General features: G+C 44.2%; 1 protein-coding gene across 6 annotated transcripts in view; it reads right to left on the bottom strand.

Moving 5' to 3' along the window:
- Positions 1 to 15,410, bottom strand: part of LOC120066100 (pleckstrin homology domain-containing family A member 7-like) — a 172,574-nt gene that overhangs the window by 72,654 nt on the left and 84,510 nt on the right. Inside the window, exon 1 of one of the 6 annotated variants that reach the window (XM_039017210.1) lies at positions 13,466 to 13,670. The exons of 3 other annotated variants lie outside the window; for them this stretch is intronic. Coding sequence is in view for 1 of the 3 variants with exons in the window: in XM_039017209.1 (XP_038873137.1) it covers positions 8,872 to 8,906 (35 nt within the window). In the remaining 2 variants the exon portion in view is untranslated. Of the gene's footprint in view, positions 1 to 8,871; positions 8,935 to 13,138; positions 13,302 to 13,465; positions 13,671 to 15,410 lie in introns of those variants that run through there. 2 more of the 6 variants (XM_039017211.1, XM_039017209.1) reach the window with 2 other exon arrangements.

The following is a 15,410-nucleotide window of genomic DNA, read 5'->3' as shown; positions in this document are numbered from 1 at the left end:
AGGACTTTTTGCTAGCACAGACTGGAATATGTTCTGTGATTCATCCAATGGCATTGAGGAGTATGCCACCTCAGTTACCAGATTCATCAATAAGTGCATTGACGACATCGTCCCCACAGTACGTACATATCCCAACCAGAAGCCATGGATGACAGGCAACATCCGCACAGAGCTAAAAGCTAGAGCTGCCGCTTTCAAGGAGCGCGACTCTAATCAGGGCGCTTCTAAGAAATCCGGCTATGCCCTCAGACTAATCATCAGACGGACAAAGTGTCAATACAGGACTAAGATTAAATCCTACTACGCTCGTCGGATGTGACAGGGCTTGCGAACTATTACAGACAATAAAATGGGAAACCCAGCCGTGAGCTGCACAGTGACGCAAGCCTACCAGATGAGCTAAATGCCTTTTATGCTCACTTTGAGGCAAGCAACACTAAAGCATGTATGAGAGCACAAGCTGTTCCAGACGACTGTGTGATCACGCACTCTGTAGCCGATGTGAGCAACAGGTCAACATTCACAAGGCCGCGGGGCCAGACAGATTACCATGGCGTGTACTGCGAGCATGCGCTGACCAACTGGCAAGTGTCTTCACTGACATTTTCAACCTCTCCCTGACCAAGTCTGTAATACCCACGTTTCAAGCAGACCACCATAGTCCCTGTGCCCAAGAATGCGAAGGTAAATGACTACCGCCCCGTAGCACTCACGTTGGTAGCCATGAAGTGCTTTGAAAGGCTGGTCATGGCTCACATCAACACAATCATCCCGGAAACCCTAGACCCACTCCAATTCACATACAGCCCCAACAGATGACAATCTCAATCGCACTCCACACTGCCCTTTCCCACCTGGACAAAAGGAACACCTATGCGAGAATGCTGTTCATTGACTACAGCTCAGCGTTCAACACCATAGTGCCCACAAAGCTCATCAATAAGCTAAGGACCCTGGGACTAAACACCTCCCTCTGCAACTGGATTCTGGACTTCCTGACGGGCCGCCCCAGGTGGTAACGGTAGGCAACAACACATCTGTCATTCTGATCCTCAACACTGGGGCCCCTCAGGGGTGCGTGCTTATTCCCCTCCTGTACTCCCTGTTCACCCACGACTGCGTGGCCAACCACGACTCCAACACCATTAAATTTGCTGACGACACAACAGTGGTAGCCCTGATCACCGACAATGATGAGACAGCCTTTAAGCAGGAGGTCAGAGACAACAACCTCTCTGTCAATGTGAGCAGGACAAAGGAGATGATCGTGGCCTACAATAAAAGGCGGGCCGAACTGGCCCCATTTAACATTGACAGGGCTGTAGCGGAGCGGGTCCAGAGTTTCCTTGGTGTCCACATCGCCAACAAACTATCATGGTCCAAACACACCAAGACAGTCGGGAAGAGGGCACGACAACACCTTTTCCCCCTCAGGAGCCTGAAAAGATTTGCCATGGGTCCCCAGATCCTCAAAAATGTCTACAGCTGCACCATCGAGGGCATCCTGACTGGTTGCATCACCGCCTGGTATGGCAACTGCTCGGCATCTGACCATAAGGCGCTACAGAGGGTAGTGCGAACAGCCCAATACATCACTGGGGCCAAGCTTCCTGCCATCCAGGACCTATATACTAGGCGGTGTCAGAGGAAGGCCCAAAAAATGGTCAAAGACTCCAGTCACCCAAGTCATAGACTGTTCTCGCACTGCTACCACACGGCAAGCGGTGCCGGAGCGCCAAGTCTAGGTCCAAAAGGCTCCTTAACAAGCTATAAGAAATGCCCACCCTGACAATTTACATTGACCGCCCCCCCCTTTGTTTTTACACTGCTGATACTTACTGTTTATTATCTATGCATAACCACTTTACCCCAACCTACATGTGCAAACTACCTTGACTAACCTGTACCCCCGCACATTGACTTGGTACTGGTATCCCCTGTATATTGCCTCGTTATTGTTATGTAATTTTATTGTGTTACTTTTACTTTTTACTTTAGTTAATACAACACCTGTTGTATTTGGTGCATGTGACAAATAAAATTATTTGATTTAATTACAACAGGGAAATCACTGTTTTTGCCTGCTCCTAACTTTTCAATTATAATGTGACCCATCCAATACAGTCATGGAAAAGCCCATTGACAAATGGTTCCAATCCTTTACAATGTAAATTGTCTGTTTCCCTCTACGTTAACGTATATTGAATCCACTTTAAATTCACGGTTAACTCTTTCGAATAATATTGTAGGGATCTCTTTGGGACCACCAGAGACGTTTTAGAGCACAGCTGTTCCCACCACACCATCTCAGGCCATTCTTATCCACGATGTCTAACATACAGAGCATTCGGGAAAGTATTTAGACCCCTTCACTTTTTCCACATTTTGTTACGTTACAACCTTATTCTGAAATGGATTAAATAAACAATTTCCTCCTCAATCAACACACAACACCCCATAATGACAACACGAAAACATTATTTATTTTATTTTTTACATTTTGCAAATGTATTAAAAATTAAACAGAAACCCTTCGCTATGAAACTCGAAACTGAGCTCAGGTGCATCCTGTTTTCATTTATCATCCTTAAGATGTTTCTACAACTTGGAGTACACCTGTGGTAAATTCAATTGATTGGACATGATTTGTAAAAAGGCACACAACCGTCTATATAAGGTCCCACAGTTAACAGTGCATGTCAGAGCAAAAACTAAGCCATGAGGTTAAAGAAATTGTCCGTAGAGCTCAGAGACAGGATTGTGTCGAAGCATAAAGTGTACCATAAAGTTTTTGCAGCATTGAAGGTCCCCAAGAACACAGTGGCCTCCATCATTCTTTCTAGAACTGGCCACCCAGCCAAACTGAGCTATCTGGAAAGAAAGGCCTTGGTCAGGCAAGTGACCAAGAACCCGATGTTCACTGTGATAGAGCTCCAGAGTTCCTCTGTGGAGATGGTAGAACATTCCAGAAGGACAACCATCTCTGCAGCACTCCACCAATCAGGCCTTTATGGTAGACTGGCCAGACGGAAGCCACTCCTCAGTAAAAGGCACACGACAGCCCTCTTGGAGGTTGCCAAAAGTCACCTAAAGGACTCTCATACCATGAGTGACAAGATTTTCTGGTCTGATGAAACCAAGATTGAACTCTTTGGCCTGGATGCCAAGCGTCACATCTGGAAGACAGTGAAGCATGGTGGTGGCAGCATCATGCTGTGGGGATATTAGATATTACTGCACTGCTGGAGCTAGGAACATAAACATTTCGCTGCACCTGAGATAACATCTGCAAATCTATGTACGCGACCAATAAACATTGATTTGGATATTTTGGGGTTGTTTCTAGTAGGTTCCTGTATTTTGAGGGTAGCTGTTTAGAGGAGTTTCTGGTATTTTCGGTTGTTCCTGGTATTTTGAGGGTAGCTGTTTAGAGTAGTTTCTGGTTGTTTCTGGTATTTTTTTTAATGGGCAGATGTTTGGTATTTTGGGTTGTTTCTGTTCGATTCTGGTTTGGGGTATTAAGTAAGACTACATAAATGTTAACTCTTATTATCTGGCTTTGAACATGTTGTGGGAGTACCTAAACAGAGACACAGGTGAAGCGGACTCAGTCTGCGTCATAACACATAACATCCCTCTAAGAAAAACGTCTGCTTTCTCTCAAAAACCACCCAGCATGGTAAGAGAAATAACCCACTCCACACTGGCTTTAGCGCTGACCTCAACCCTCTCCATGTACACTGTGGTATTTACCTACAGTGCTAAGGAGGTACGTAAGGACACTCAAGTCTTGATTGGCACATCAAGGGAGGTAAACATTAATGTAAACAAATGTTGGTTACTTGGCTACTATGCCCACCCCATCCCAATGCAGGTGACTTGACCTCTTAGAATGTGTGTGCAAAGGCATGTGTTTATATGTGTTTATGTGTGTGTAGTAGTAGTAGTAGTAGTAGTAGTAGTAGTAGTAGTAGTAGTGTCTCCATCTAACATCAGCAAGCGCTGATCACTAAGTAGTGGTGTGAACGTTTAAACAAAATTGAGATCCTTATTGTCAAGTAAAATCCATAACCGAAAAACAATGTGTTTTTTTATGGAGACGCAGAACGAGCATAGTGGGTCTATTTCCGCATCAACTAAGAGCGTTGCAACACGAAGTTCAACTTCTCCACTGTTTTGGTGCCCTGGCTACCGCACAGAACAGAGTGAAGTGAACCCGTACACATGTGCAGATACTGTGTGTGACAGGGAGAGCGTAGTGTTGCATCTCGCTCATCTCAATATCCTAGCCTATTCATTGATGATAGGCCCTGCTTGACTGAAGTTGCTTGACTGAAGTTGCTTGACTGAAGTTGCTTGACATTGCAAGCCAGAAAATTGCGAGATACAGCATTTAATTGAAAGATAGAGGTTTTGATTGCCGATAGACAGGCCTAGTGCACGGTTCTGACTGTCTATACGGTGCCCCTCCCCTCTCTCTCCATCCCTCGCTAGCTCGCTAAAAAAGATGGAAGTGTTTCTGTTCTCGGAAGTATGGCAACAAATCAGTCTCCACCATTCCACCATTCCAAAAATACTGAAACTTAGGAGTGGAGTCCTAGCGGAATCTAATCTTGACACTCGAGTCAAGGAATCAATTATTTTAGAGATGACGCTCCACCACTATGTCATCATCGTTAGCAGTTGGAAAAATGGCAGAGAAAAGCAAGCGACAGCAGCGGTCCTGCATGTCAATACTTTGAGAAGTTACAGTTGAAGTCGGAAGTTTACATACACTTAGGTTAGTCATTAAAATTCGTTTTTCAACCAGTCCACAAATTTCTTGTTAACGAACTAAGGTTTTGGCATGTCGGTTAGGACATCTAATTTGTGCATGACACAAGTAATTATTCCAACAATTGTTGACAGACAGATTTCACTTAGATTTCACTGTATCACAATTCCAGTGGGTCCAGAAAATGATGTCATGGCTTAAGAAGCTTCTGTTAAGCTAATTGACATCATTTGAGTCAATTGGAGGTGTACCTGTAGATGTATTTCACGGCCTACCTTCAAACTCAGTGCATCTTTGCTTGACATCATGGGAATATCAAAAGAAATCAGCCAAGACCTCAGAAAAACAATTGCAGACCTCCACAAGTCTGGTTCATCCTTGGGAGCAATTTCCAAACGCCTGAAGGTACCACGTTCATCTGTACAAACAAGAGTACGCAAGTATAAACACCTTGGGACCACGCAGCCGTCATACGCTCAGGAAGGAGATACGTTCTGTCTCCTAGAGATGACCGTACTTTGGTGCGAAGAGTGCAAGTCAATCCCAGAACAACAGCAAAGGACCTTGTAAAGATGCTGGAGGAAACAGGTACAAAAGTATCTATATCCACAGTAAAACGAGTCCTATATCGACATAACCTAAAAGGCCGCTCAGCAAGGAAGAAGCCACTGCTCCAAAACCGCCATAAAAAAGCCAGACTACGGTTTGCAACTGCACATGGGGACAAAGATCCTATTTTTTGGAGAAATGTCCTCTGGTCTGATGAAACAAAAATGGAACTGTTTGGCTATAATGACCATCGTTCTGTTTGGAGGAAAAAGGGGGAGGCTTGCAAGCCGAAGAACACCATCCCAACCGTGAAGCACAGGGGTGGCAGCATCATATCGTGGGAGTGCTTTGCTGCAGGAGGGACTGGTGCCCTTCACAAAATAGATGGCATCATGAGGATGGAAAATGATGTGGATATATTGAAGCAACATCTCAAGACATCAGTCAGGAAGTTAAAGCTTGGTTGCAAATGAGTCTTCCAAAGTTGTGACAAAATGGCTTAAGGACAACAAAGTCAAGGTATTGGAGTGGCCAAGACAAATCCCTGACCTCAATCCTATAGAAAATTTGTGGGCAGAACTGAAAAAGTGTGTGTGCGCAAGGAGGCCTACACACCTGACTCAGTTACACCAGCGCTGTCAGGAGGAATGGGCCAAAATTCAACCAACTTATTGTGGGAAGCTTGTGGATTTGACCCAAGTTAAACAATTTAAAGGCAATGCTACCAAATACTAATTGAGTGTATGTAAACTTCTGACCCACTGGGAACATGATGAAAGAAATAAAAGCTGAAATAAATCATTCTCTTAACTATTATTCTGACATTTCACATTCTTAAAATAAAGTGGTGATCCTAACTGACCTAAGACAGGGAATTTTTACTTGGAATAAATGTCAGGAATTGTGAAAAACTGAGTTTAAATGTATTTGGCTAAGGTGTATGTAAACTTTCGACTTCAACTGTAAATGGAAATCCAAACTTCGCGAGATGGAATTGAGGTACAGCAATGATAGTACAGGTACAATGCTTAACCATCTGAAAGTGACGCACCGTGCGACGGTTGACAGCAGCACAGCTGCAAAGTGAATTCACATGACATTAAGCATTTTTTGTATGTAATTTTTTTCTCCATTTGTCACATCCCTATAACTAAAACAACCTAAAACCAGTATTTAACCTACATTCTCCTAACTTGCTCCCATTTCAGACTTAATTCAAGTCTCCCGTGTGTGTGTGTGTGTGTTTACTGTAAAACCAGGCTGCTGTGTTTGGTTAGCGGTGCTATTGAAGTGCTGTGGTCTGTCAGGGGCTCTGTACTGAGGCCTGTCAGGACAGCAGCAAAGGGCTGTTTTTGTTTGCACGCACACACACACTTTTCTTATAATAGGCCTACGCCAACAATAGGCCTTGGCTTAAAACGGTTTCCTTTTTTTTCATCCAGTACAGTATGCATTTCCCTATGAGAAACCATCTTTCTCCTATATCAAAACCACTATCACTGAGTGAGAGAGAGGCTAAAAAGTTCATACAAGTGACAACCTGTGAAAATGCTTCAGGAGCTTCATAAAATGTGTTTTTGTGACCGAGCAACCGCACACAAGCCTAAGATCACCATGCACAATGCCAAGGGTCGGCTGAAGTGGTGTAAAACTTGCCGCCATTGGACTCTGGAGCAGTGGAAATGCATTTTCTGGAGTGATGAATCACACTTCACCATCTGGCAGGCCGACGAACTAATCTGGGTTTGGCAGATGCCAGGAGAACACTACCTGCCCCAAGGTATAGTGACAAATGTAAAGTTTGGTGGAGGAGGAATAATGGTCTGGGGCTGTTTTTCATGTTTTGGGCTAGGCCCCTTAGTTCCAGTGAAGGAAAATATTAATGATACAGCATACAATGACATTCCAGACGATTCTGCACTTCCTACCTTGTGGCAACAGTTTGGGGAAGGACCTTTCCTGTTTCAGCATGACAATGCCCCTGTGCACAAAGCGAGGACCGTACTGAATTGGTTTGTCAGCTCGGTGTGGAAGAACTTGACTGGCCTGCACAGGGCCCTGACCTCAACCACATCGAATACCTTTGGGATGAATTGGAACCCCTACTGTGAGCCAGGCCTAATCGCCCAACATCAGTGGCCGACCTCACGAATACTCGTGGCTGAATGGAAGCAAGTTCTAACAGCAATGTTACAACATCTAGTGGAAAGCATTCCAAGAAGAGTGGAGGCTGTTATAGCAGCAATGGGGGACCAACTCAATATTAATTAATGCCCATGATTTTGCCATGAGATGTTTGACGAGTAGGTGTCCACATACATTTGGTCATGTAGTGTATCAAAGGCTAAATATGTTGGCTTTGAACAGCTGGTTACGTCACAAATGGCACCTTATTCCCTAAATAGTGCATTACTTTTGACCAGTGCCCATATGGTCCTGGTCAAAATGTATGCACTAAATAGGGAATAGGGTAACTTTCGGGATGCAGCCTCCTCTCTCACTGACGTCTCACCCAATCCTAAGTGGAGACATTTGTCTCCGTATCTACTGGCGTGAGACAGCTGGCAGGTTTGCGAGAGCCCCGCGCTGAGAAAGACAGATTGCTTCAAAACATCTATTTGGTGAGTGGGTGTGTGTTCAGTCAAAAAGGTCAGGTCTATTTAAAGGTTTCCAGATGAAATGTGTTTGAAATGCAGGGCGGAGGACAGATGTAGGGACAGATAGAGGGAGCGAGGGAGGGAGCGAGGGAGGGAGGGAGAAAAAGGAGGGCGGTTGGTGCATTCTGAGGGACAGAGCGAGGTCATTCCCATTCAAAGTGCGGAGAGGTGTGGGTGGGTGGGTGTGTGTGTGCACGCATGAGTCGGTCCGTCTGTCTGTCCATGTATACGTGTGTATGCGTGTGTGTACATGCATTCGTTTGTGTGGGTATCAATGTGTGTGTATATAAGTTGGTGTGTGTAATGCGATGTGGGTGTCTGCGTACGTGGTGGCATAGACAGACATTTAAAGTAGCCCTTTGAGTGGAGCTGCTATGTAGGCTCTGAATAATACAGCTAATAATTATCCTTCCATCCCACACGCTGGCTTTTGTTAAAGAGATGAAGAGGCTCCGGTGTCATCAGAAGGAGAAACTCAGAACACCACCACTCTCCTCCAAAAGAAAACTGTTTTAACGCAGACTTTGAACTATTGTTAAAGGCACAGATTGATTTCAAGAGTCGGGTAGTTAGGACTGGATATACAAGCCTCCACACACAACCATCACACGCACACCACATACAGCATGTACACACTCGTACACACATGTAGCCTACATCTACACACACAAGTAAACTGCATGTACACATACAAGTGAACGTGCACACAATCACACACACACAACCCTGCCAAGGACTACAGAGTATCATGTATGATGAGTGAGTCCACTAGGTTGGATTACACAAAGACTAAGTCAAATACAGTGGGAGCCAGGCTAGCAACAGCAGCACGCAGGTTTATATGTTGGCATTTTCATCACATTAAAAGGTATCACTACAGTCAGTAGGCACCTCAGCATGCTAGCGGCTCCTGTAGACTTCGTCATTGCGCTAACGCCAGTTAGCAATGGCTCCAGAAACTGCGTTCAAACTGCACACAGAGAAACAGTACCAGTCAAAAGTTTGGACGCACCTACTCATTCAAGGTTTTTCTTTATTTTTAGTATTTTCTACATTGTAGAATAATAGTGAAGACATCAACACTATGAAATAACACATATGGAATCATGTAGTAAGCAAAAAAAGTGTGACAAATCAAAATATATTTTATATTTGAGATTCTTCAAAGTTACCACCCTTTGCCCTGATGACAGCTTGCACACTCTTGGCATTCTCTCAACCAGCTTCATGAGGAATGCTTTTCCAACAGTCTTGAAGGAGTTCCCACATATGCTGAGCACTTGTTGGCTGCTTTTCCTTCTCTCTGCGGTCCAACTCATCCCAAACCGTCTCAATTGGTTTGAGGTCAGGTGATTGTGGAGGCCAGGTCTTCTGATGCAGCACTCCATCACTCTCCTTCTTGGTCAAACAGCTCTTACACAGCCTGGAGGTGTTTTTTGGGTCATTGTCCTGTTGAAAAACAAATGATAGTCTCACTAAGTGCAAAGCAGATAGGATGACGTATTGCTGCAGAATGCTGTGGTAGCCATGCTGGTTAAGTGTGCCTTGAATTCTAAATAAAATCACTGACAGTGTGACCAGCAAAGCACCCCCACACAATCACACCTCCTCCTCCATGCTTCACAGTGGGAACCACACGTGGAGATCATCCGTTCACCTACTCTGCGTCTCACAAAAACACGGCGGTTGAACCCCCCCCAAAAATGATATGGTCTCAGACAAAAGGACAGATTTCCACCGGCCTAATGTCCATTGCTCGTGTTTCTTGGCCCAAGCAAATCTCTTCTTCTTATTGGTGTCCTTTAGTAGTGGTTTCTTTGCAGCAATTTGACCATGAAGGCCTGATTCACGCAGTCTCCTCTGAACAGTTGATGTTGAGATGTGTCTGTTGCCTGAACTCTGTGATGCATTTATTTGGGCTGAAATCTGAGGCTGGTTTCTTCCTTTCCTGTGGCGATCCTCATGAGAGCCAGTTTCATCATAGCGCTTGATGGTTTTTGCGATTGCACTTGAAGAAACTTTCAAAGTTCTTGAAATTGTCCGGATTGACTGACCATGTCTTAAAGTAATGATGGACTGTCGTTTCTCTTTGCTTATTTGAGCTGTTCTTGCCATAATATGGACTTGGTATTTTACCAAATAGGGCTATCTTCTGTATACCACCCCTACCTTGTCAGAACACAACTGATTGTCTCAAACGCATTGATAAGGAATGAAATAACATAAATTAACAAGGCACACCTGTTAATTTAAATGCATTCCAGGTGATTACCTCATGAAGCTGGTTGAGAGAATGCCAAGAGTGTGCAAAGCTGTCATCAAGGCAAAGGGTGGCTACTTAAAAAAATATATATATAAAATATATTTTGAATTTGTTTAACACTTTTTTGGTTACTACATGATTCCCTGTGTGTTATTTCATAGTTTTGATGTCTTCACTATTACTCTACAAAGTAGAAAATAGTAAAAATAAAGAAAAACCCTGAAATGAGTAGGTGTGTACAAACTTTTGACTGGTACTGTATAAAAACGGTATCCATTAATGAATTTGACTCTGGGTAAGTAGAAAAAAATGGCATAATTACACAATTTCAAACTATCCCTTTAATGTAGCTACATGAAACTGCAATACAGCAAAATATACAGTTCAACTAGGCAGTACAACTACAGTACAGTACGACTAACTACTACTACAACTAACGTAAGGAATGCATCTCAACTCCCTTCAAGCCCCATGATATGGGCTGGCACAATTATCGTATAACAGTGACAATTATGGGCAATAAATGTCAACAAAAAAACAAGAAAATGTCTTAATACATTCATTTTAGGTGAAGGGGGCATTCAACTTTATATTTAAGTATAGTTTGTCAAATAGCAGCAATAGCCCATAATCATTTTACTAGCAGAGTGGAACAGTTCAAATGTTCAAAGCTGTCAAATCAGTTGTTTTTAAGATAGGGGTGTCACCAAAGCTGTGTTGTATTACTTTTGGTATGTCAATTTCAAAGATGCATTTTGCAAGGTAAAAAAAAAGGAAACTAAAATTACAATAACTGTTAAATCAAATCAAAATGTGCCGAATACAGCAGGTGTAGACCTTACCTTGAAATGCTTACTTGCAAGCCCCTAACCAAGAATTAATTTTAAGAAATAGGGTTAAGAAAATATTTACTAAATAAAGTAAAAAATGAAAAGACAATAAAATAACAATAATGAGGCTATGTGTGGAGGTACATGTTAGTCGAGGTAGTTTGTACATGTAGTTTGTGGTAAAGTGACTATGCACAGATAATAAACATGTAGGTATTACAGACTCGGTCAGGGAAAGGTTGAAAATGTCAGTGAAGACACTTGCCAGTTGGTCCGCACATGCTCTGAGGACACGCTCTGGTAATCTTTCTGGCCCTGCGGCCTTGTAAATGTTTACCCGTTTAAAAGGTCTCGCTCACATCGGCTATGGAGAGCGTGATCACACAGTCGTCCGGAACAGCTGGTGCTCTCATGCATGCTTCAGTGTTGCTTGCCTTGAAGCGAGCATAAAAAGGCATTTAGCCCGTCTGGTAGGCTCGTGTCACTGGGCAGGTCACGGCTGGGTTTCCCTTTGCAGTCTGTAATAGTTTGCAAGCCATGCGACATCCGACGAGCTTCAGAGCCGGTGTAGTAGGATTCAATCTTAGTCCTGTATTGACGCTTGCTTGTTTAATGGTTAATTTGAGGGCATAGCGAGATTTCTTATAAGCGTCCGGATTCCTTGAAAGCGGCAGCTCTAGCCTGAAGCCTGGTGCGGATCCTGCCTGTAATCCATACCTTCTTGTTGGGATATATACGTACGGTCACTGTGGGGACGACGTCGTCAATGCACTTACTGATGAAGCCGGTGACTGAGGTGGTATACTCCTCAATGCCATTGGATAAATCCCGGAACATATTCCAGTCTGTGCTAGCAAAACAGTCCTATAGAGTAGCATCCGCGTCATCTGACCACTTCCATATTGAGCGAGTCAATGGTACTTCCTGCTTTACTTTTTGGTTGTAAGCAGGAATCAGGAGGATAGAGTTATGGTCAGATTTGCCAAATGGAGGGTAAGGAAGAGCTTAAGTATCCGTCTCTGTGTGTGGAGTATAGGTGGTCTAGAGTTTTTTTCCCCTCTGGTTGAAATTAGGTAAAGCGGATTTAAGTTTGCCTGCACTAAAGTCCCCGGCCACTAGGAGGACCGCTTCTGGATGAGCATTTTCGTGTTTGCTTATGGCTTATACAGCTTGTTGAGTGCGGTCTTAATGCCAGCATCGGTTTGTGGTGGTAAATAGACGGCTACGAAAAATATATGAAAACTCATGGTAGATAGTGTGGTCTACAGCTTATCATGAAGTACCTCTACCTCAGGCGAGCAATACCTCGAGACTTCCTTAATATTAGACATCGCGCACCAGCTGTTATTGACAAATAGACGCACACCCCCACCCCTCGTTTTACCAGACATAGCTGTTCTGTCGATACACGGAAAACCCAGCCAAATGAATATTATCCGTGTCGTCGTTCAGCCCCGACTCGGTGAAACCGTATATCCTTCGCGTCGGACTCATTAAAGAAAATAATCTTTGTTCGAGGTGAGTAATCACTGTTCTGATATCCAGAAGCTATTTTCAGTCATAAGAGATGGTAGCAGCAACATTATGTACAAAATAAGTTACAAACAATTGCATAAAAACACACAAAATAGCAGAGTTAGTAGCCTGTAAAACGGCAGCCATCCCCTCCGGCGCCATTATTACCATTTGCATTACAATGAATCCACAATTCCATTATCTTCACAGCCCTATGTACAACATTTACCAAAACTATAAAAACCTACACACCTCCAAGAAAAGTTAAAAGGTTACTGTGCATCCTAGTAAAGCAAGTGTCAACTTTATTTCACAGTTAAGCTCACTGAAGCCATTCCCTCTTCCTCAATTACATGTTTGTCACCTAAATGAGAACTCTACCTCTTTTATCTCTTTAAAATCTCAATCAAATCCCAGCTAAAGCTAGCACTTCCACACCTGACTGTACTATCGAAATAGATCAATAATTAGCTTGTGTAGCTGCACTGCACAACCCTCTGAAGATCGCCTACAATACTGTATATGATATCCAAGCAAAGCCCAAGCTCACCAAAGCGACTTCCTGCTACATCCTCCGAATAAAAACTGCAACTCAGCTGAACTATGACAGTAACTACAGTTCTAGTGCTGTTTCAGAGCTGCTTCCATTTGTTTCCTTAGAGCCGGAGCCACTAGGCAGTTAGCTCCTACAGCTCGGGCATTGCCCCCTCGGTCAATGTCGCCTCAGTATCCCAATAGCTCAGTTCCACCTTGTCCCCTCTCTCTCTCTGCCTCTCGCTCTCCCTAGATTGCTGGAATGGTGAGCACTTACAAAACGCAGAGCTTTTTAAAATGGTTAAATGAAAGTTAAGGGTTAAATCAAACTGGACTCTTTTACCTGCTTCCACATGGCTACGGTTCTGGCTTTCACTCTGCTGGTCTGTGGGTGTGTATGAGCTATTCCTGTGTTTAGCGGGAAGGGAGGGGGGGGGGGGGGGGTAATGTGCTATCCCAGTAGCTAGGTCCTGTCATAGGGAGGAGGGAATGGGGGGAATCCTATCTGACCCACACCTCGCTCTCTCGTTCCCTCACTCTCCCTCGTTGGCTTCCCAGTACGACTGTGAGAGGCACTACGGTGAGAGGCAGTGACACAACGTAGCCTTGCTCCAAACTACCACGGTCTCACGTCCCCGTATAGAGCGCAGGCACATGCGTAGTGCACACGCACGCAGAAATGCCATAAAACAAAATCAGATCTATGAGATAAACTAAAGTCTACAGATGCCTACCAGAATGGGAACGTCAGAGAAAGCTATGGGTATTGGCACATGGAGAAAGCAGGCCCATTTATCAGTGTGGGCCGGCTGTGTGTAGAATTCTATCTGTGTCTGGCGGCACAAATCACTTTAATGAGGGTTATTAACCACGCAGGATGAGCATGGGCCATTAGACTGCAACACACGCACCATTATACAGCCATTTGACCATATCCTCTGTAACAAGCCTCTTCTGAAAAATCATATTTGAGGTGCTATTTTGGGGCATTTGTTTTGCAGCAAACTCCAAATCCTTTAGGACTGGGCCCCTCAGAGGTACTTGGGTGTTCACCTCAAATAAATATCACCAGTTTGTCTTGGCGGTGACTTCAAAAAGCCTTTGTTGCAGAGAACAGGAAAAGCTAATGGTCAGTTTGTTCCTTTCATCTGAATCCACAATTTCAAACTTTACTTGGCCATCTGTTACGACGGAAATTCGTCTTCTGCTCTGCTCTCATCCACAATAGCAATGTGCGCGCAAACACAAACACAGACACATGCACGTGCTGTACACACACAGTACACACAGTATTCCTTCATCTCGCCATGTTACCAAGCCGCCATGTTACCAAGCCTCCATATTCTTCTCTATACCAAACTAACTAGTCTCTACTATTTTCTCGACTATCTCCGTTGTCCTTTCGATAAAGGAAGTATAACTTGTGGGATTGCTTTCAGCCTAGGGATTGACGTCATAGCCTAACCCTAACCCAGCAGCCTGATCGATTAAAGTGGTGTTTGGCATTGTGGCACACAGGAAAGCTTTTGTTTGGCCAGCTTGTAACCAGTGCCCCCTCTCCTGTTTCACCGTGGCCCTGAACAACAAGGGCATCTCCAGCACAAGAGAGGGGGCACTCAATTCTGGTGACAGCCTGGCATCGACACCATGCCAGTGATAACGGGCATAGTCGGGGCATAGGCATCACTGACACCTGGCATGGAGTGCCTGCTGGCTATGATGCGACAACCTCGTGCAACATGCTGTTGATAGCGGAACGTGCCGACACTGAGGCGGCCATTTTGCATTGAGAGATGTGTGTATTCCAACTCCCATTGTCTAGCTGGTGTGATATGTTTATCAACGGTGTGCTGATGCCACCAAAGCAAGCAAGAGATCTGAAGTCCAGTTGTCTCGTGACCCCAAAATGTTGTTGGTTATGTACAAACTCACAGACCAAATAAGTATGTCTGCGGTCTAATGGCAGGTGATTAATCAGTATCCAACTTCGTAGGACTATGAAGCTAACTGAAAATAGCCATCTTTAGAAAATCCCAAATATGTCTAGCTGGCTTTGTGACATATGCCTCAGATGTTGGAGGGCCAGTAGGAGGCACTCGTTCCTCTAAAAAAAATATCCCAATGCCCCAGGGCAGTGATTGAGGAAAATTGCCCTGTGTAGGGTGCAGTCATTCAGACGGGACGTTAAATGGGTGTCCTGAATCTCTGTGGTCACTAAAAATCCCATGGCACTTATCGTAAGAGTAGAGGTGTGTTAACCCCGGTGCCCTGGCTAAATTCCCAATCTG

Source organism: Salvelinus namaycush, chromosome 21 (genome assembly GCF_016432855.1).
Source record: "Salvelinus namaycush isolate Seneca chromosome 21, SaNama_1.0, whole genome shotgun sequence".
In the NCBI taxonomy this organism is placed as follows: domain Eukaryota; kingdom Metazoa; phylum Chordata; class Actinopteri; order Salmoniformes; family Salmonidae; genus Salvelinus; species Salvelinus namaycush.
The sequence above is the reverse complement of the archived record's forward strand: the minus strand, read 5'-3'. Positions and strand labels throughout refer to the sequence as shown.